General features: G+C 48.7%; 1 protein-coding gene across 3 annotated transcripts in view; it reads left to right on the top strand.

The window, feature by feature from the left end:
- Positions 1-21,535, top strand: part of FHOD1 (formin homology 2 domain containing 1) — a 274,420-nt gene that overhangs the window by 26,050 nt on the left and 226,835 nt on the right. For all 3 annotated transcript variants that reach the window (XR_008598354.1, XM_055000390.1, XM_055000389.1), the window contains exons 4-5: positions 19,462-19,529; positions 20,544-20,649. Coding sequence is in view for 2 of the 3 variants with exons in the window: in XM_055000390.1 (XP_054856365.1) it covers positions 19,462-19,529; positions 20,544-20,649 (174 nt within the window). In the remaining variant the exon portion in view is untranslated. The remainder of the gene's footprint in view (positions 1-19,461; positions 19,530-20,543; positions 20,650-21,535) is intronic.

Genomic DNA, 21,535 nt, shown 5'->3' with positions numbered 1-21,535 from the left:
CTGATCTCCAGACAGAGGGGAGTTTAGATCTAAACTTCTCTGCCTGGAGATCAGGGGGGCGGGGCTACCGGCCATGTGACCATTTTCGCCAAGGGAGATTTAAACTTAAAAAAAACTCCCCCCTTGTTCCAGCTGACCCAAAGTGACATCGTTGTGCGGTCCTGAGTTCCACCACCTCTTTTCCCAGAAAAAAAAGCCCTGCCTAAAAGGATACACAGATAAATTTTGTATATTTCTGAAACTCTGTTACTTTCCCTGTTGTGTCATCCAGGTCCTTTCCGTAGTTCGTTTATTTGTTTCATAGATTTCCCACATTATCCCGTGGCCTTGGGTAGGTTACCATCAAAGTGTTCTCTTTTTGATTCTGCTAGAATAGCAACTGTGTGATTGAAATTGCTGTTGTGTTAAAACGAAGAGTGTCTTCAGAGGGCCAGATCCTTTCTGTTGGCAGAAGAGCGATTCCACTCTTCACTATAGCTCCTGTCCTATGTTACTCATTGCCTGTGATGGTTACACAATCCCCAGTATAGGACCCCCACCCCCCCTCAATTGCTGCTTGCACCAGCAGAAAAACTGGCAGGATCCAAGCCAGAATTTCATTGCAAAACTTTTAAGCAATTCTTATTTTTATGGCCCTTTTGAGATAAATAGTCTTCCAAAGCAGTTCCTGTCCATCAAATTCAATTTTCAGCATTGGTGCCATAAGCTGTATGTAAATGAAAACAACACAGTGCCTCCCCCTCCCGCAGGCCTCATTCTTGCAAGCTAAGAAGACAAGGGAAGGGCAGAGGCAAGAACAAGTTGGTGAGTTGTTTAGGAGGCATCTGCGTCCAGTTGAAGCCAGGCCGAACTTTTCTGGCCAGTTCTTGGAAGAGATCAGCTGCCCTTGCTCTTTGGACTAGCTGCAAATGTCCTTCCCCTTGCCCCTGTGGTCCCAGAGCTGTTAGCAGTTGGAGCTGAGTTTTCTCTGGCAAGGAAAGGTGAGGGAAGCTCCCGACATGCAGCTTCTTTTCTACAGCTGGACTAGGATGATCTTCCCCTGTGCTGTGGCAAACGTCCTGGGAAAGAGAGGCGCAAGGTTGAAGGAGAACCTTTCAAATGGCAGTGGAGGCAAACGAACCTTTCGAGAAGATGCAATTCATCACCAACGGTTTGCAGCCGGTTTTTCTGCATGGTACAAGCTCCTCCTTGCCTGTTAGCTGCCTTTGTGCAAGTCAAACGGAAGCATGATTTCTTCTGAAAAGGGGGTTCCTGCTTTCGCTCTGGTGTTTCAGTTCCCTACAGAAACAAAACAGGTTTCCCGGTCTAGATACCAATCTGTCAACAGTATTACTTTGCAACCCTACCGGGCTTTTGCCCCGCAAAAGGGATGACCCAGGAGCTAGTCACGAGAGCGAGTCCAGCGTCTTGGCGTCTTCAGGTCTTTGTTCCTCAACTGAGCCAGACAAACTGCTTCCTCTTCCTCTTCCTCCTCCCCACCCCCACTGCAATTGTTCCGCATGTTTCGTGGCGTATCACACTGACTGCCGGTGGCCCTGATCCCTGGCCGTTGAGTCTCTGAGTCAGCATTCACTCTAGCCAGCCTCCTTCCAGTTTTGTCTGTGTTGATCAATGTTGCAAGTGTTTCCTCAGCCTGCGTGGGTGGCTCCTGGAGCCCTGCAGCTGTGCTGGACGGAGTCTGACTCCGTACATTGTGCTGGCCAACGGCGTGTGGGTAGCAGCGCCTTGTAGGCACAGCCCTGATGGCGGCTCCAGACACTGGTGAAACTCTTGTCCGGGAGGCAGTGTTGGGTGCACCGGGAGGTTCGGGCTGCACGAAGCACACTGCCGGTGTTCCTTCCAGACTTCTTGCAATGAGAAGGAGCAGTGAGCGAATGTTCCACTGCGGCCTGAATCGTGCTGATTAACTGAAGCAATTGCACCCGACCAGCAGAAGACTCCCGGAGCCTTTGACATGCGGTGTGTAGGGTTGCCAGGACCCTATACAGTCCCAGCAGGAGGGGGGTGGGTGGGAACCTGGCACTTACCTCGTATCACTTGTGTGGTTATTTTTTGTGTGCGGACCCAGCGCTTGCGCAATCACTTCCGCAAGTGATGTCAAACCAAGTGCGAGAACGCTCCCTCAGCCAGCACGACAATGTCATTTCCAGAAGTGATGTCACCACACCTTCTGGGAGCACACGCGCCGTGCATGTTCCTGCGATGCCTGCTAGTGGCAGGCGACTTTCAAGGGGCCCGCCACTTCCCTCCAATTGCTGGTGGATTGGCAGTCAAGGGGGCAAATACCTGGGAGTTTACCTGCCGCCAGCAGGCACCTGGGATTCCTGTCTGTGTGTCCAGGAGGAAACTGGTCAAACTGGGAGATTGCTGGGGTTTATTGGGGAGAAGGCTCTACTGCTCCCTCCTCCAGAGTGAGGGATGCTAACCGGAGATCAAAAGCTGGTGTCCCCAGCCTCTGAAAGCCTGCAGGCACTTCTGGAATTTTGAGGGATGGTGATGAGTGCCAGCTCAAAATGGCTGCTGCAGGAGGCGGAGCCAAGCCCAAAATGGCAGCCACAGGAGCACAATACCTCCATCCTCACATCACAGAAGAATAACAGACGAGGAATAAAAAGAAATCAAGGAAATGTTCAAGGGGAGAGGGAGAAAGAGATGGGGGAATAAGAAAAGAAATGAAGGAAAGCCTGGGGAAGAAGGGAGAAAATAAAAGCCTGAAGAAGGAATGGAACCACACTTTGACTAAGGAAAGCCCCAGGTGCTTGCAAGTCCTGATCTGCCAGTGGCTGCAGCTGCTGTTGCAACTGTGGAAAACCCTTTCCTTTGAATGAAGGCAGCCACTAACGCATGCATGTACATGCCTTTAGGACTTTGCTTGAGGGGGCCACCACTAAGCAGCACAGCATACAGCCTGATGTACAACAACAACAATAACAACATTCGATTTATATACTGCCCTTCAGGACAACTTAATGCCCACTCAAAGCGGTTTACAAAGTATGTTGTTATTGATGGTTGTTGTGGGTTTTCCGGGCTGTATTGCCGTGGTCTTGGCATTGTAGTTCCTGACGTTTTGCCAGCAGCTGTGGCTGGCATCTTCAGAGGTGTAGCACCAAAAGACAGAGATCTCTCAGTGTCACATATGTTGTTATTATCCCCACAACAAAACACCCTGTGAGGTGAGTGGGGCTGAGAGAGCTCTGAGAGAGCTGAGACTGACCCAAGGTCACCCAGCTGGCTTCAAGTGGAGGAGTGGGGAATCAAACCTGGCTCTCCAGATTAGAGTCCTGCCACTCTTAACCACTACACCAAACTGGCTAACGTAAATGAGAAAAGAGAATGTGAGTGTTTGCTTACATAGATATAAGCCATGCCACTACCTTCCTCCCTTTTCACTTTTGATTTTGGGTTTGCAGAAATGCAATTCTAAAAGTTGTGGCTCTGTTTGGATGCATGCTTCGTGCACAGAACGTTTGGGAAAGAATTGCAGCACGCAACCCTGCAGTGGAGCCAGAGTTCACAGCGTAATCTTGGCCTCCTGGTTACTAACACTCTGGTCTCTGAATACCTTGAGGGGGGCGGATGTGCCACATGCTGTGATGGAACAGGCTAGAAATTTGCGCATGGCTCTCTGCCTGCTGTCCCCGGGCAGCGTTCCAGTGTAAAGTTTACTGTGGTTGGAATGCTCCTCCACACACATTTCCCAGCTCTTAATTGTGACGAGGTGATGGGTGAGAGTGCATTGCAAAACGAATCTTAAGGGCCGCTCTTCAGTTCTTGTGCTTTTGCATGGGTCCTTCCGGTCATTCTCTGGATCAAGGACCTTCAGGGCAAGGGACAAGTCTGAGGATTCTCCAGCTGTTGCTGACTCAACTTCCTGATTTGGGACTTGAATGCCGCAATGAGCTTCCCATAGAAAATGGCCACAGAATCACAGTCCACTGGCCTTCCTACTTTCATTCAGGTGATGGGCGGGGGGGACGATCTGCTTCCAGGAGTCTAATTCTACGGCCAGCATTTTCTTCGTGGGAGGAACGTGTCTTAAGTTGCTGTAGTGCTGGGCTTTTAAGTGTGTCGGATGAAGGTAGGGGGTCTTGGGTGATAAGAGCAGGGTCTTAAGTTCTTTACGGTGGCTGTATCCAAAGAGCTGTTTCATAAATACGCAGAACAGATTTGTCCCCGGTTTGCAGTTTTTCATTAAAAAAATGCTCCAAACATCAGCCCTCCCCCCCCCACCCCAAGTATATCACAGCCTGCTGTTGAAGCTCCTTTCCGTGTAGAAAGCATCGTGGTGGGGATTCGCTTGGTTTCTTGAAGTTCATTTTGTAATTTTTGGGCTGTAGCTTAGTGCTCTTTGCAGAGAAAGCAGATTCACAATGACTGGCTAAACAGGTGTCCTCTGTGAAACACCTTGGATGTCCACTCATGTGATAGGTCCAAAGGTGAAGGTAGTCCCCTGTGCAAGCACTGAGTCATTACTGACCCATGGGGGGACGTTGCATCACAACGTTTTCTTGGCAGACTTTTTACGGGGTGGTTTGCCATTGCTTTCCCCAGTCATCTACACTTTACCCCCAGGAAACTGGGTATTCATTTTACCAACCTCGGAAAGATGAAAGCTGAGTCAACCTGAGCCGGCTATCTGAACCCGGCTTCTGCCAGGATTGAACTCAGCACGTGAGCAGAGCTTGGGCTGCAGTACTGCAGCTTACCACTCTGTGCCATGGGGCTCTTAAGGTAAAGGCAGTCCCCTGTGCAAGCACTGTGTCATTACTGACCCATGGGGGGACGTCGCAAACTTTTTGTTTCAGGGTGGTTTGCCATTGCCTTCCCCAGTCATCTACACTTTACCCGCAGAAAATTGGGTACTCATTTTACCGACCTCAGAAGGATGGAAGGCTGAGTCAACCTTGAGCCGGCTACCTGAACTCGGCTTCCGCTGTGATCGAACTCAGGCTGTGAGCAAAGCTTGGGCTGCAGTACTGCCGCTTACCACTCTGCGCCACGGGGCCACTTTTTTACTCACGTGATATGCTTGTCTAAATTGTTTTCTGTGCAAGGAGCACATTCAGAATGCCTGGCTCCAAAATGCACCTTCTCTGCTTAGATGGCCCTGTCTTTTGCTGAGTGGCTCAGTTTGGCTGCTGCCCTGAGCATTCAGACGTTTTAACTGTGGTTTGGTGTGATATCCTAATTACTGGCAGATTACAAATTGCAGTTTGTCAGAAGCAAATTAGGATGCCTGGTTTGTGATGGCCAAAGTTAGATGTAAGCAAAAAATTTCAATAAAATTTTTAAACCTAACCTCCCCCTCCCGCAGTGTTGAAGAGAAAAACCTAAGATATATTGTCGAAGGCTTTCACGGCTGGAGAACGATGGTTGTTGTGGATTTTCCGGGCTATATAGCTGTGGTCTTGGCATTGTAGTTCCTGACGTTTCGCCTGCAGCTGTGACTGGCATCTTCAGAGGTGTAGCACCAAAAGACAGAGATCTCTCTCTGTCTTTTGGTGCTACACCTCTGAAGATGCCAGTCACAGCTGCTGGCGAAACGTCAGGAACTATAATGCCAAGACCACAGCTATATAGCCCGGAAAATCCACAACAACCAGAAAAACCTAAGGTTTGCTGTGAGATCTAACTTAATAAACCACAGTTCCAGCTGTTTCTCAGCCTCTTAAAACCACTGTACCTAACAGATGGAAGATGAAGGCGGCCATTTAAATCTAGACTGTGGCTTTATCTGATTGTTTAGTAGCTCAAGGCGTAATTAGGTCCTAATTACAATTAAGATGTCATGATATGATTTGAGTTTGGCTGGCTGCCTTCAGAGAAAAATAGCACAGTGTGTCAAGTACAGTTTTTGAGACAGCAGATGTAAGGTGCACAAATTCAATCTTAATGTAATATAAATTTCAGCGTCCCACAATGTTCCTACGAATGCACCAGGACGGGGGCTGGGAGGGGGGTTAGGGAAGAGTGGAGAAGCCTAGCCCGTCAGTATCTGTAGCTGGCTTGCTTGCCTATGTTAGAATTTGTCATTGTACGTAGTAAAATCTAAAAGTTTTGCCAAATGTCAACTGAAAGCTCTTCTGTGATGCCGAAGTCCACTGTGTCACCCTGCTCCTTACAGAGTTTGGCTGAGTTTGCTAGGAATTGGGGCTGGGGCTTCTGCTGGGTTGGAGCCCGTTTTCATTCTCTCCCATCTTTACTCTTGATCCTATGCTTTAAAACCCAGTACGGAAAACAAAATCCATCTGATACCTTTTATTAGGGTCAAACAAACCGAAACAAAACTTTATGCAAGCTTTTGGGCTCACCCAGACCTCTTCGTTGGGTTGGATGTTACAAAAAAAAATTTAAAAAAAATTTGGAAGGAGGAAAGAAGCAGATTTTCAGGTCAAGATCTTCTCAGAATTAGTGTTAGATTTCCCCCCCTGCTGTGCTGTAAAACCAGATTAGCTTCAGGGTGCGATAACCATGTGTAAGCAAGAAAAGACGTTTTCTGGGAAGGGTGCTACAGTGAGTGACACAGGGGATGTTACAACACAAAGCTCAGGAGGTTGTAGTGATCAAAATCCTGCCGCTTTCAATCCTGTTTGTTCCCAGGCAGGAAGCGGAGCGGGGGCGAGATCATTCATTACGATCTTTAAAATGGCTGGTGGTGGAGAAGAATGTAAAACAATGAGAATCAACTCTTCTGGACTGGCTTTCCTTTTATTTATTTACTTCATTTATACCCTGCCTTTCTCCCCAATAGGGACCCAAAGCAGTTTTACACCATTCTCTACTCTTCCATTTTATTGTCACCACAGCCCTGTGAGGTAGGTTAGACTGAGAGCGTGTGACTGGCCCTCAGCCAGCAAGCTTCCATGGCAGAGCGGGGATTTGAACCTGGGTCTCCCAGATTCAAGCTGTCAGTCTAACCTGGGCCGTTTCCACACTACTTACCTTCATCCGGAATGCTGCAGAACGTCGCAAAAAAACCTGTGGAAGATAGCATCTTCTCGCATGAGTTTTGTGCAACATCGCGCAAAACTCGCACTAGAAGCTATCTTCTGCGGGTTTTTTGCGACGTTCCGCAGTGTTCCAGTTAGGGTTGCCAGGCCCCCTCGATCTCCCAGCGGGAGATTGGGGCCTGGCTCTTACCTGGAGGGGGGGTGCGTGCGCATGCACGCGCGCGTGCGGAGCACACACGCCTGCTCCTGCAAGCGTGATGACGTAAGTGACGTCACCACGCAGCCTGTTTGGGCACGTATCGGGCCCGTTGTGGGCCCCTGTGGAGCGCAGGAGTGTTCCTGCACTCCACAGGGCCCACAACGGGCCCGATCTGCACCCAAACGGGCCCAATCCGCGCCCATTTTGGTGCAGATCGGGTCTGTTTCGGTGCGGATCAGGCCTGTTTTAGGCCCCTGTGGAGCGCAGGAGCGTTCCTGCGTTTCGCAGGGGCCCACAACGGGCCCGATCCGCGCCAAAACGGGCCCAATCCGCGCCGAAATGGACCCGATCCACGCCAAAATGGGCGCGGATTGGGCCCGTTTGGGCACAGATCGGGCCCATTGTGGGCCCCTGCGGAATGCAGGAACGCTCCCGCGCTCTACAGGGGCCCCGATCCAAGCAAAAACAGGCCTGATCCTGGCGGTTGCTGTGCACAGGGGTGCGCAGCACCGCGGGGGGGGGGCGCATGGAAGGTGCGGGCCCCCCCCGCCAGCCAGGTAGGGAGGGGCGGGGGTGGCAGGGCTGTCAGACTGCCAGACCTCCACCGGGGGTCTGACAGCCCTAGTTCCGGTTGAAGGTAAGTAGTGTGGAAACAGCCCTGGATATCACACTTGGCTTTTTAAAAAACGTGGTAGTATTCAGCAGTTCTCTCAGGGTGGCCAGTAGTCCAGCAAGAGGAGTTGCCTTCTATTCAAGACTCTCTCGGATGGCTTAGGTGGGATGGAGTAATCCTTGTAAAAGTGGATCTGTTATGCTGAGGGGACAAGTTGAACTAGGTTGCCAAGCCCCCCTCTGGCAAGTGGCTGAAGTTGGAGGTGTGTAAGGGTGGCAACCACTTACCCCTCTTCTCCTTGTTCACTTGTGCCCACAACCCCAGTCAATGGCATCATTTCTGGCATGATCCAGAAGCAGCAGCATTGCACCAGGGCTGATTTTTAAAGAATGTTTTGGGCTGATTCTTAAAGAATTGGCCTGGGCATGATTCCGTTACTTCTCTGTCATGCTGGAAATGACATCATCGACCGGCCCTGTGGGTGAGCTTGTGCCCATGTTGCTGGCCTGCCACCTCCCACCAATCAACCGGCAGTCAGCGGGCACAAGAGTAAATTGTCATTGTCAGCATCTAGTACCTCTGAGTTGAATCCAGGCTTGATAAGTGCTGCAGTTTGCTCTTTTTTCCTCCTTGGGATATTTCTCCCTTGGCTCAACTGGTGCGAACGTTTAGATAGTCGTCTGAAGATTGCCTGATAGCTTTAAGACCTTGGGTGGCAACTGCTGCAGTTGGTAGTCCTGGTGGCAAAGGAGAGAGATTGTGCCACAAGAAAGTTGCCCGTGATGGTGGTCACAGGAGCAGAGGGCTACTGGTGGGCTAGACTGGTGGTCCCCAATATGGCCACCATAGCACCAGTGGACATGTTTTCCTGGTAACCACTTGCTTTTTCCCCTGAATGAAAAAGTCCATCTTGGGTTTCCTCTACCTCATTGGGAGACAAAGTGCTTCGTAAGACTCCAGGAGGCATCATCGCCTTTGAGGTCTGCAAGAACTCCCATGCAGTTTAGAAACAGCTGCCCCTCTCGTAGGAGGATGTTTGGCCTGCAACCTCCCAGCCTGTTCTCGGCTGTGTTTTGTGATTCGGCCAGATTCTCATGTCAGCCATTTTATGGTTGCCCCTAGTGCTGTTTCTCAAGGTGCCCACCGACTAGACCTCTGGTCTAGATGGACTTTGCTGGAAAAGAAGGGCTTCCAGTTGAAAAAATGCTAAGGAAATCTTATTCTTGTCACAAACATCCTCCCAGAATGCCTGTGGGTGTGAATACGGCTTTACACACTATTAGGAGGACAGTCTCGTTTCTGTGAGCATTGTAAACAATCTATTTGACTTGAGCTACATTAATATTGCACGTTAGCTTTCTCTCTACTAAAGGTGTTGAGATTTTCCTCTTGCTTTCTGCCTGCAGTCGAAGCCTGTTCAGCCTGCTATCTGATACCTGATTTACAAACCACAAAATTCTGGTTTCCTGCAGATTTCTTCCTTTGCTAGGTGACTCTAAGAAGCTGACTTGGCCCATTTCCAAAGCTTAGAGCCAGTGCTCTTTTTTTGCAGCTTTAGATGGGTGCTCTAGATCAGTGCTTCCCAACCTGTGGGTCGAGAAGTTTCTAAAAGTGGTTGCAAGACCGCTATCTCTAATAGCATCTCCTGCCTTTTACCCCCTTCTCTCTCTTTTGCTTCCTTCCCAGCTTCTCCCATTCTCGCCTCGCTCTCCCCCCTCTGTGACAATAATGTAACAGTTACTAGCTGTCTGGCAGCTAGTTAACTTTACGAAAGTAACTGGAAGGGAGAAAAGGCTAGAAAGTAGTTGGGAGCTGTTCAGCGCATGGAAAAGCAAGAGGAGAGAAAAAGGTGGTGGGGGGCCCACTGGTCCTGTCTTGAGGCTGCTCCTTCAACCTCCAAAACTCTTGCCCAGCCCTCTTCAGTGCCCCCCTGCCCGCTACCTGCTGTGGGAGATGTATTGCACTGAGCCACTTGCCACCAACATCCACCAACTTCCCACATCTCCTCAAACTGGTGCCCCCCCAGCTCCTCCTCAATCTATTGGATGGGTCACCATATCAAAAAGGTTGGAAACCACAGCTCTAAATCTAAAAGATAAATACTGAAGATGCAGCTGTAAATATGAGGGGCAAAATCAAAAATGTGTTATGTCCTAGCGAAGATAATCAAAAGGCTTGCTGAACAGGAGAATTTCTTAGCTCTTCTGTGTGAGAGAATTGAGGCCAAGGAGCCACCACCAAATAGGCCTTTCTGGTGATGCCTTGCTTCAGAAGGTGGTAACCGCCGAACAAGGGCCTCCAGATCTTAATCTACAGGAGGAATGTATGTGGGAGAAGGTTCTGTTTCAAGTGCATGAACCCAAGCCATTGTAGGCTTTAAAGCCTCTTGAGAGCTCAAATTCTGTCATGGCCTGTCTTCTTCTAGGTCCTGTAAAAAAAAATCATTTCTGGCTAGCAGCTGCAGGTAGAAATTTAACGCACATGGAAACTGAACCAATTACCCAGAAGCAGCCTGTTCTGTGTGAGAAAATATCACATAGAAATCAGTAGGGTGTGCCTGCTTAGGAGTCCGGGGCCGTTTCCACACCACTCACCTTCATCCGGAACGCTGTGGAATGTCACGAAAAAAACGCGGAAGATAGCGTCTTCTTGTGCGAGTTCTGCACGATGTCGCACAAAACTCACTCAAGAAGACGCTATCTTCTGCAGTTTATTCGCGACTTTCCGCAGTGTTCCGGATGAAGGTGAGTAGTGCGGAAACGGCCCATCTCTGTCGAGAAAGACCAGTCAGACTTGGGATCCTCCTTAAACAAATATTCGCAAGAAAATCATCACTGGACAGGCTAGGCAGATCCCACCAGTGATAATATTTATTGCACTGCTGATCTCCCAGGTGTGTCTCGCCCCCCGCCCCCCCCCCCGCGCCTGCCATGTGTCTTAACTTCCTTATGCAATGAGCAGCTGGGAGCCAGAAGTGAAACATCCTCACACCCAGCTCCTATGCTTGAAATGGCCATGGACAAGTCACTTAATTTTCTTGTTGCTTTGAATCAGGGGTCAAAGATACAGTGACAAACTGAAATGGAGTGCACCGGGGACGATTCACTGTGTACTTGTGGTTGACTTCCTTCTCTTACTCCTGGCTCCAGCTCAAGAGTTTTTTCGCTCGGCTTGTTCGGTGAAGTGTCCTTGCTCAGTTCCTGGCCTGAAGACTTGCATTGCGTCACCCTGGCCAGCACAACTTCTCAGGCATGCCTTCCTCCTGTTTATATCCTACGGGGTCACAATGGCCGCCAGCAGGCAGGAAATCCCTGTGGTTCAGTCCGATTCAGCAAGCGAGCGTCTCTCTGAGTGCTAAGCACCCTTCTTCAGGGCACTTTGCACTGTCCGTCTGCTCCTTGATTCCCAGAAGTCTCTCTTGGCTTGGTAGAGCTCAGAAGGGGAGGGGACATGACTTTGTGTTCAAGCATCTGTAGGGCCTGCCAAAGACCCAGGTTCAGTCCCCGAGATCTCTCGTTTGAAAAAAAGCGTCAGGTAATGGGAGACGCGGCAGGCCTCTGCCTCGATACTAGAGAGCTGCTGTCTACCTGATTGCCCAATTCTCACTTGGATGATTCAGCATAAGGCTGCCTCGTGTGTCATATATAGCTGCCCCTTCCTCCTTCATATCTCCTGCAACTCTAGATGACTTCCCTCTCTTGTTCCAAGAGCTCCTGGCAGATGACAGTGTATTTTTAATCGCATGTCATTTTGCTGCAGCTTGACGAAGCCAAGAAACATGCTGTCTAGCATGGAATCGGATCTTGAATGTCCTTGTCTGGACCTAGTTCACTACACTGGCACAAAGACCCTGTGGTCTAGCTGTGCCCCTTCCATACCCTAGTATTGCTTTGCCAACCATTTCGACAAATGCTTCCCCCATATATATATATATTTTCCCCCCTCTGAGTGTCGATCTAGCTCCTGGGAATCGAAAACGAGCACCGTCATTCTTGGCGGCATTCTCCTCTCTGCACAGGAAGCTGTAAGATACGTTTCTATAATTGTACAGCAAACAGGAAGACGGCAAGCTGCAGGCCAACTAGCCCTTGCTAGGCTGTAGCTGCTCTCCTGGCACTTGGCCAGTGTGACCCCAGGCAGCTTTAGGACAGCAGCCACAATGGCTCTTCTGTTTAGGGCTGGGTGTTTTGAGGGGGCACTCTATCTAGGATGCACATTTCCTCCTGGCTTTTAACATTTCATACAAATGAGATTACTTCTTTTCTGTATCGTGGAACAAGTGTCTGTCCAGCTAGCCGCAGGAGTTACAGAAGATAATATCCCCATTGTGTGTGAGATTGAGCCCTAAACTCACAACTGCATCCTTTGTTCTGCTCCTCACCTCTGAAATGTTTTTACCTACCCCCTATCCATCTAGTTCCTTAATACTGGTGTCATCTGGGGCTTGTAAAATCTTGCCTCTTTGTTCCTCCTGGAACTGATTTCTCTTACAGGTTTGAAAAAGACCTGTACTTGGAGGAACGACTTTTCATCCCGTCCACCTTTCATTTCTCAACATAAGATGGTTGTTGTGGATTTTCCGGGCTGTACAGCTGTGGTCTTGGCATCGTAGTTCCTGACGTTTCGCCAGCAGCTGTGACTGGCATCTTCAGAGGTGTAGCTACAATGCCAAGACCACAGCTATGCAGCCCGGAAAATCCACAACAACCATCGTTCTCCGGCCGTGAAAGCCTTTCAACAATATATCTCAACATAAGGGCTGCTTTTTGGGTGTCCATGTGACACCTACTATCAAAGAGGAAGCATGAGTCACAACTGGGAAATCAGCATTCCAAATTCTGCGCTAAGTCTTGTGTAAGTCATGGTTTTCATCAGGCATTAAACAAGATACCCCAATCTTAAAAAACTGAAGATAGAACATTTTCAAACCAAAATCATATAGGTCAGTTACTCTCTGATAAATCATTGCAATTGTAGACTTTTATCCAAGGGTTTTTTTAAAAAAAAAACTCAAACCTTCAACCTTTTCTTTGAAGGCTGCAAGGTTTCTCTCTGTGGACATTGAAATACTACCAAGAAGATACCCAGCTCCATATATATGTATCTGCCGCATGTTTATATCTTGCATCTGATTAAGTGGACTCTGGTCCCTAAGAGTTTTGCTGTGGTAAATCTGGCATTTTTGTTGAGATGCCACAAGATTTCTTTTTACTTTGAGGGAATGCTATGTGGGGAAGATGGAAGGGGCGTAAATATTGATGTATTGTCGAAGGCTTTCACGGCCGGAGAACGATGGTTGTTTTGAAGATTCTTTTAGTTGTGAGAAAAGATGGAATGGTTCTTGTGTCCCTGCAGCGTAGGAGAAAGGTTAAAGAACAGAGTAGATGTGCTTTCTTGTTCCGAAGTGTTTCCAATCTCCGGGTCTGTTGGAATGTTTCCTCCCCGTAGAGTTGTTCGATGTATTGTCGAAGGCTTTCACGGCCGGAGAACGATGGTTGAACTGAGAGATCTCTGAGAGATCTCTGGACACAGAGATCTCTGTCTTTTGGTGCTACACCTCTGAAGATGCCAGCCACAGCTGCTGGCGAAATGTCAGGAACTACAATGCCAAGACCACGGCAATACAGCCCGGAAAACCCACAACAACCAACGGGCGTAAATATTATTTGTCTGTTTTTTTAAAATATGAATTATTGATTTTTGGCATATCTATATTAGGACAAAACAGTATGTGTAATCCCAGAGGCTGCCAATCTCTCCTTTAACAAGAGCCAGTTTGGTGTAGTGGTTAAGGGGGCAGGACTCTAATCTGGAGACCCGGGTTTGATTCCCCACTCCTCTGCTTGAAGCCAGCTGGGGGACCTTGGGTCAGTCACAGCTCTCTCTGAGCTCTCTCAGCCCCACCCACCTCACAGGGTGTTTGTTATTGTGGGGATAATAATAACACACTTTGTAAACTGCTCTGAGTGGCCATTAAGTTGTCCTGAAGGTCGGTATATAAATACAATGTTGTTATTGTTGTTGTTATTTCTTAGTAACAAAAAAAAAAGATCTCACTGGCCTGGGGTCTCTCAGCAAGCTTTCATGGCAGAGTGGGGATTTGAACCTTGGTCTCCCAGATCGTAGTTTGACACTCTGACCGCTAGAGTTGCTAGATAAGGGTCTGGAAGAATACCGTACCATGGGAAGGGTGTGTGCACAGGACTTATTTTTTAATGTACTTGTGCACACGCTCCCAGCCCAGCCTAATGATGTCACTACTGGAAGTTATGTCATTACAACTTCCCCCTTCTGGGCAGGCTGGCTGGCCACTTCCAGGTGTCATGCAGGAAGCTGGCTGGATTGGCCGGCCACTCCCTTCTTGGTGGTGCCATGTAGGAGGCCAGGCAGCCCCCAGCAGTGCTGTGCAGGAGGGTGGGTATGGGGTGGGCTGGTGGCAAGCACAGAGCTGCCTAGAAGCAGGGGGGGAGGGGGGCAGGTGTCTGGTATTTGGGGAACATTTCCCCCGGACAGTCCCCCCAAATACCAGACTGTCCAGGTGAATACCAGTCACCTGGCAACCCTACTAACCACTATATTACTCTGGCTCTCAGTTAAACATGGGCTAGGAAAAGCACCAAAAATAAAACTATCAGGTAAGCAGCACAGAGGAATCCCCTATGAAATAAAAGCTTTGTTAAAAGCAAAAAGCACATTCCCCCCCCCCCCACTTTTCCTGGGGTTTTTTTTAGGGGATTCACAAGCCTGTTTGCAACAGCTGGTGAGCGACTGGTAGCTTACGAGCTTCCTGTTAGAGATGCCTGGCTTAACCTATGCAAGGAAATGAGTGTATACCTTGCAAGAATAAAAAGAGAAGTAAAAATCTCTGTAAGTAGACCTACTGAAAATACTTCCAGTGTGCAGTAGTGAGTTGAGCAACGATCCCTAACTTGGTGGCCCTGGGCCCCGTGATGCCTGCCCACGTGATTGCTGGTCCCCACGTGCTTTTTCCCGAAAGCAAACCCCCCCCCCCAGTCCTGGGTCTCCTCCACTTTCAAGGGTGCAGGAGGTGCTTTGGAAGAGCCTGGGAAGCATCACCTTTATGTCTGCTGGGAGCACCTGTTCAGAAACAGAGGATGCTCCGCTTGGAGGAACGGCCTAACATTCTGCAAAACTAAGACTAGCATCAGCGCACGGAGAGGGGCAGCAGGTGCCAGGGTCCGTGGGTTCTGCTGACTCCCTACCTGCGCGTCTCCCCTGATGCCTGCACTCGCACCCTTTCACCACCTGCTTGGGAGTGCTTTGTCATTTCTGTTCCCACCAGCATATGCTGCCTAGTGCTGCTGGAGAACACGCAGTGGCACTCTAGCTGCAGCCGCCACCCAGCACCATTGGGGAAGGGGCAGGCAGGCAGCATGGGCAGCTGTGACTGCAGGTGGTGGGAAATCTTGCGAGTGGGCAAAGAAAGGCTGCTCAGGCAGGTGGGGGCACAGGGGTGGGAAGGCAAGAAGAGCCTAGGAGTGGGCATAGGATGGCTTCTACTTCTACTGTCCAAGGTCCCCCCAACTGGAGCCAGCCCTTTGCAGAACCACCCAGTATTTTGAGACTGGGCCCTTGCAGTAGCCATCAAGGGATTGGTCTTGCCCGCTGCTTGGCAGTAGGGTTGCCAGGCCCCCTCAACCTCCGGGCGGGGATAGGGGCCTGGCACTTACCTTGGGGGAGAGGGTGTGTGTGTGTGTGCAAAGTGCACGCATGCGTGCCCCCACAAGTGCGATGACGTCACTTCAGAAGTGACGTCATCGCGCAGATCCTGAGAGCATGTCCCGGCTCTGCGAGGGCTCAAAACGGGCCAGATCCATGCTGAAACAGGCCCAGTTTTGGGGCACAGCGGAGCACAGGAGCCCTCCTGCGCTCCGCAGTGGCCCCGATCCTGTCAAAATGGGCCCAATCCCGGTGGCTGCTCCGCACGGGAGCATGCACTGCTGCAGGGAAGGTGCGTGCCCCGCCCCCGCCGGTTAGGTACGTGGGGGCAGGGTGGGGGAATCAGGGGCAGGGAATCCCCTGCCTCCACTGGGGGTCTGGGAGCCCTACTTGGCAGCCATTTTGTTGTGACCACTCTGTGTTCTTAGAATTATAAAAGTGCCCACAGACTGACCAAGACAAGAGGCCACTGGGTTAGAGCGTCAGACTGGGACAAGGGAGACCAAGGTTCGAATCCCCATACAACCATCAAGCCCACTAGGTAACTTTGAGCCATTACTCACTCTCAGCCTATCCTGCCTCTCAGGGTTGTTGTGAAGTTAAAACGGAAGAGATGAGAATCACTATGGAATCTAAAGATCTGCGCCTGCCGGAGATCCTGGCCTAGGATCTCCCTTTATTTCCCTGCGGGGTGGTCTTGGGCTTCCCCGCTAAGCTTCGGCTGCTATTTCAGAATTTCTCATTGTCTCTGTGCCACATGCTTCAGCTTGAGCTTCTTGCTCAGGGGGCTCAGCACATGAAACTGGCGATTTTGTCTCCGATGAGCCATTTCCAGCCCAACTTCATGCTCGTTATTCATTTTGCTTCTTGGAGACCAGCGTAGACTCGGCTTTGGGGGTTGCCCGGTAACAGAAGCGCTACGTTGGTTGTCTGGAGGCTCGTGTGCTGCCTGAGCTGCGGCCCAGCCCGTCTTTTATTGACTGAGCAAATGCCTCAGAATAGGAGTGAGTCTGTCTGAGCACACCGGATCAGCAGGTTTTAGTGCTTGAGCTTGGGGGCACGCATCTTGGTAACCAGGAGATTGGAGTCTAAAAACATCTCTGCAGCTTGACGTGTGGTGAAACAGCAGTCAGAGTTTGTGACACTCCCCCACCCCCCGGGCCTATCACTTATTGTGAGTTCAACCTTCATCCCATTCTCATAAGTTTGTGAAGAAAAATAACCTGGTCTTCCCCTTTGCCCCTTGTTTCCCCCCCCCCCACATATTTAGTCAAGGGGAGGCTCTACACTTCCAAGTGTTGGGGTCTACCTGTATCCTTGTTCACAAGTTACTATGAACACTTATAAAATCCATGTCTAGTGTATGCTTGATTTTTGTTTATACACTTGTTAGAGGGATTCTCATGGGACATTCCACACATGTACAGCAGAACATGTAGAATCATAGAGTCATAGGGTTGAAAGGGGCCTCCAAGGTCATTTAGTCCAACCCCCTGTACAGTGCAGGAAATTCACAACTACCCCCCCCACACACACACCCAGTGACCCTTGCTCCATGCCCAGAAGATAGCCAGTAAGAGGGGTTCTCCGAGTTTAGAACACTCCAAAACAAATTACAAACCTCGAAGGTTATATGTTAATGTACTGTAATGTAATGTTTATATTTTTAATTCTTACAAAGGTGCAAGTGCTCAAATGTGATAAATATTCTACAATAAGTATACTACAATAAATATACAGCTAATAAACCTTCATAAATAATCATGAATATTCATCAAGAATCCAATCCTTCCAGTCCCCTTTGAAAAATCAGAGTTGTAAACTGTATATTCTTAGTTCTTGTTCTGTTTCAAAGCTATTAGTACTGTATGGAGCTTGAAAACTATAAATATCTGTGTGGAGTATCCTCAGATGACAGCATTGCCTAGTGGTTACAGCTGAAACTCTCCAAGATTGGGCTATGAAAACCTGTATGACCTTGTTCTTCGTTCTGTTTCAAAGCTGTTGATATTTATTTGAAGTTTCAGAACTGTTCATATCCGTATGGAATATCTTCACACAATATCTTCACACAGCACTAGCCCGTGCCCAGAAGATGGCAAAACACTGTCAGGATCCTGGGGGAAATTGCTTCCTGACCCCAAAGTGGCGAGCATTACCCTGGGCATGTCAGAAGGGGCCACGAGAACTAAGCACTGATGTGATTAAACCCCATTGCTATCCACTTCAGTTTCTGTTCTGATCTCTGCCTTCATTTGTAAAGTGAACACGCACTGCTGCCCTTTCTTGCAAAGAAGTATGCGCATGTACGTGCAGGTTGTACATTAAGTTCACGGTAACGTGAAAAGGGCCCAGTGACGGGGTGTTGAGTTGAAGACATGGTGGACGGAGTTTTCAGTCTGTCGTAACTGATATACGTGGGAACTTTTTGGTTGCTGTATTTAATAGCTTGCCTCACTTAGATCAATCATCTTCTGCCATTCAGATGTCTTTATTTAAAATATTTATTTGCCTGCTTTTCTCCTGACCCTGCTTAGCTTCTGACATCTGACAAGGCTGTCCCGGGCTGTTCATGTCAGGGCAAACCATGTGCCATCAAGTTGCAGCTAAGCTATGGTGACCCCAAAGGGTTTTCAAGGCAAAAGATGAACAGAGGTGATTGTTGCCTTCCTCTGCATTGCAACCCTAGACTTCCTTGGTGGTCTCCCATCCGAGTATTAACCCGGGCCAACCCTGCTTAGCTACCAAGATCTGACGGGATCAGGCTATGCTATGCTACCTTCTCATCATTAATCTGCTATAGCCTGCTTATGTTTCTATTTTGTGTGTTATTTGAAAGACCACCATTAGGAGTGTGGGATTCACCAAGAATTCTAAAAAAGGACAACTGGATATTCCAAGAGTAGCTGATTTGGCCATGCTTTTTGAGTACTGCATGCTCTGGAATTACCAATATTATCGACCTTTCTAAAAATCACAACTCATTGCTGGCCATGTGCTGCTGGTGGATTTGAATTCTTTCATCCTCACTTCTTTTTTATTATTATTTATTATTTATGTCATTTACAGTCTGCCTTTCTCATTGAGACTCAAGGCGGATTACACAGTGTGAGATTAGTACAGTCAATTTTAAGGACGTTTCCATAAACAATGCCATAGGGTAAATAAACACAAGTTTACAAAATATGGCATTAGCAAGAATCCAGTACAGAACTGAAGAGATGCTGAAACAGAACATAAGCAATTCTAGGACTGACATTAGACAATATGAAGCACAGGTAGTACATTTGAGCACATATTTAAAACAACAGATAGTACATAAGGCAACATAGTGGTGAAATCTGTGGTCCTTATCTCAGTGGCAAAGCATCTGAGAGCGGAACTACAAGTGACAAAAGGCACAGATTGGACACTTGTCTGCTTCCCTCAAGTTTTGATGGGAAATGTAGGCGTCCTGGTCTTGCAGCTTGGCTCTCCGACTGCTGTCCAATGGACTTTTCAACTGTCACTTGTCCAACATTCCGCCAAGCTGCCTACATTTCCCATCAAAACTTGAGGGAAGCTGACAAGTGTCCAACCTGTGCCTTTTGTCACTTGTGGTTCTGCTCTGAGACCCCCTCCCTACAAACCAGTTCCTTCCAAAGTTTTCATGAGACACTGCCAGCAGACCCTCTGTTCAGATGTGACCCCCCCCCTCTAAAAAAAAATGATTTAGAATCCTTGTATTTGGGGAGAAACAACCCCCAGTGTGTCCAGGCACCTGCGCCTAGGCATTACGACTGGTTGGAGTTTGAAGACTTCCAAAACCAGGAAGTCTTCGATCACACTGCACATATGAATGGAGGAGGGAGGGAGGACACAAGCATGAAAACAAGGCTAGCCAAAATCTCTGTATGCAAACACGACCTTCCGTTTTGCACGAGGATTGTCTCTCTGGGTACTTAATTTCCAGGTGTTACCTCCTCATACAACATCATCTGTAGCCTGAAATGTTGGTTTCATATTTTTTTTCCCAGAGAAGCTCTACAATTCCAAGGGCCCCGAGCTGAGGCGTTCCCTTTTCTCACTGAGGCAGCTTTTCCAGGTACGTTCTTTCTGTTCTGATTTCGTTCTGTGCCCCACTGGCTTCCCGCACAGCATGTTGGCGATGCATTCATGTACAGCCAACCCACCCTCTCCCATACGCAGTTGCTTGAGCACCCTGTTCTCTGTGGCAGGCCTAAATAACATAGAAAATGGCCATAAGAAGCCTGACCATTGGTCTGTCAAGGTTGATCTTGCCTGCTGGGACTAGCAGCCTCAGGACTGAGCCTTGCCCTGGCACAGCAGCTCAGGGTGAAGCCTTTCCTATCACCTTCTGTCTGATCCTTTTTACTGGAGTTGCTGGGGATTGAACTTGGGACCTTCTGTATGCTTAGCAAGTCCTCTACCACTGAGAGCTAGTTTGGTGCAGTGGTTAAGAGCAGCAGGACTCTAATCTGGAGAACCAGGTTTGATTCCTCACTCCTCCGCTTGAAGCCAGCTGGATGACCATAGGTCAGTCACAGCTCTCTCAGAGCTCTCTCAGCCCCACCCACCTCACAGGGCGATTGTTGTTGTGGGGATAATAATGACATACTTTGTAAACCGCTCTGAGTGGGTGTGAAGTTGTCCTGAAGGGTGGCATATAAATCAAATGTTGTTGTTGTTGTTATCCATGCCCCCTACCCTTTAGTGGATATAGCAGGCCCATCAATTAGCTCCCACCTTCAAGCCTCTTTTCCTTCTCATCACCTTTGATTCTGCAGCTTTCTTTGCTCAGGGTACGGGATTGTGCACGTAGACATCCAGGAATGATATAGAAGGGATGGCGCTGGCTGGCAGTCCTCACCAACAATAGCAGCAGGGATTGGCAGCAGTTTATGGCCCCCCCCACACACACACTGAGGAGACATGCCCACAATTTGAACTGAACTGTGATCTGGAACACAGATCGCAGCTCGGGCCCTTGCTGTTTGGCCTGTTGTGCCCCCTTGTCTAAAGATGCACCAGCCATGGGACAGAAGGGGCTTCAGAGATTCAGACAAAAGATATTTAATCTTCTGTATTTCCTCTGCAGGAGGATAAAGACTTGGTGCCCGAGTTTGTGAATTCGGAAGGGCTGACTTGCCTCATCACGGTGGGAGCTGAAGCGGACCAGAATTACCAGAACTACATCCTGAGAGGTAAGTGATGGGGGGTTGGGTAAGCCTTTCCAAAGCAGGGAGAATTGGAGCTCCAGATCTATGTGGGATCTCCCTTTGAGGGATCACAGGTTCTGTGGTATTCTTAGCTATGTTTCCGGTTCCCAGTTGAATGTACAGGGCGATCAAGATCCTCTTTCCAAGCCATGATCTCTATGGCCTCTGTCTGCAGAGGTGGGCCATTACCAGAAGTCTTAACTTTTTCAGTGGTGCAATCTTGCCTTTGGAATGTTCTTCTTCTTGATAGTTGAGTGTTGCCTATATAATTTGGCTTGCCAGGCCTCTTGTCATGGTGGGAGATGTCCTACCAGCAAGCCCTGTTGCCTGCTGCTGGTGGTCAGAGTGTCCAGGGGAGAAAAAAACAACAGATATGTCACTGACATTACTATGTTGCCAACATTGCTACCTCACTTCCAGGTACAACCCAGAAGCGGCAAAGGGTAGTTCTAGGAATTGCTGGAAACTCTATGGTAAAACTGTAGAGTTTCTAGTAATTCCTAGAGCTACCCTTTTTGTCACTTCCAGGTTTTACCCAGAAGTGACATAAGTGATGTCGGCAGCATCATACTCTTTTGTCCCCACCTCCAGCCCTCTCATTGGTTGCAAGGCTTAGCTGGCAACCCTAAATAATATCCTTTAGCCACCAGGCCAAAAGATTTCTGTGTACCCAGGCTTTGAATTGTGGGGGTCCATCTTTTTTTAAAGCTGCTCTTGTGATCTGCTTTTAAACTGTTTCATGAATAGCATTGTAGACTGTGTGGTTTTTTATGCACCTGGCTTATGGTTTATGACTTGTATTAATACTGATAGCTTATGATCTTATGATTTTATTGTGATGCTCTTACTTTGTGAGTTCCTTGAGCAGGTC

The sequence above is a fragment of the Eublepharis macularius genome, chromosome 16 (genome assembly GCF_028583425.1).
Source record: "Eublepharis macularius isolate TG4126 chromosome 16, MPM_Emac_v1.0, whole genome shotgun sequence".
Taxonomy (NCBI): domain Eukaryota; kingdom Metazoa; phylum Chordata; class Lepidosauria; order Squamata; family Eublepharidae; genus Eublepharis; species Eublepharis macularius.
This window is presented reverse-complemented; position numbering and strand designations above follow the sequence as displayed.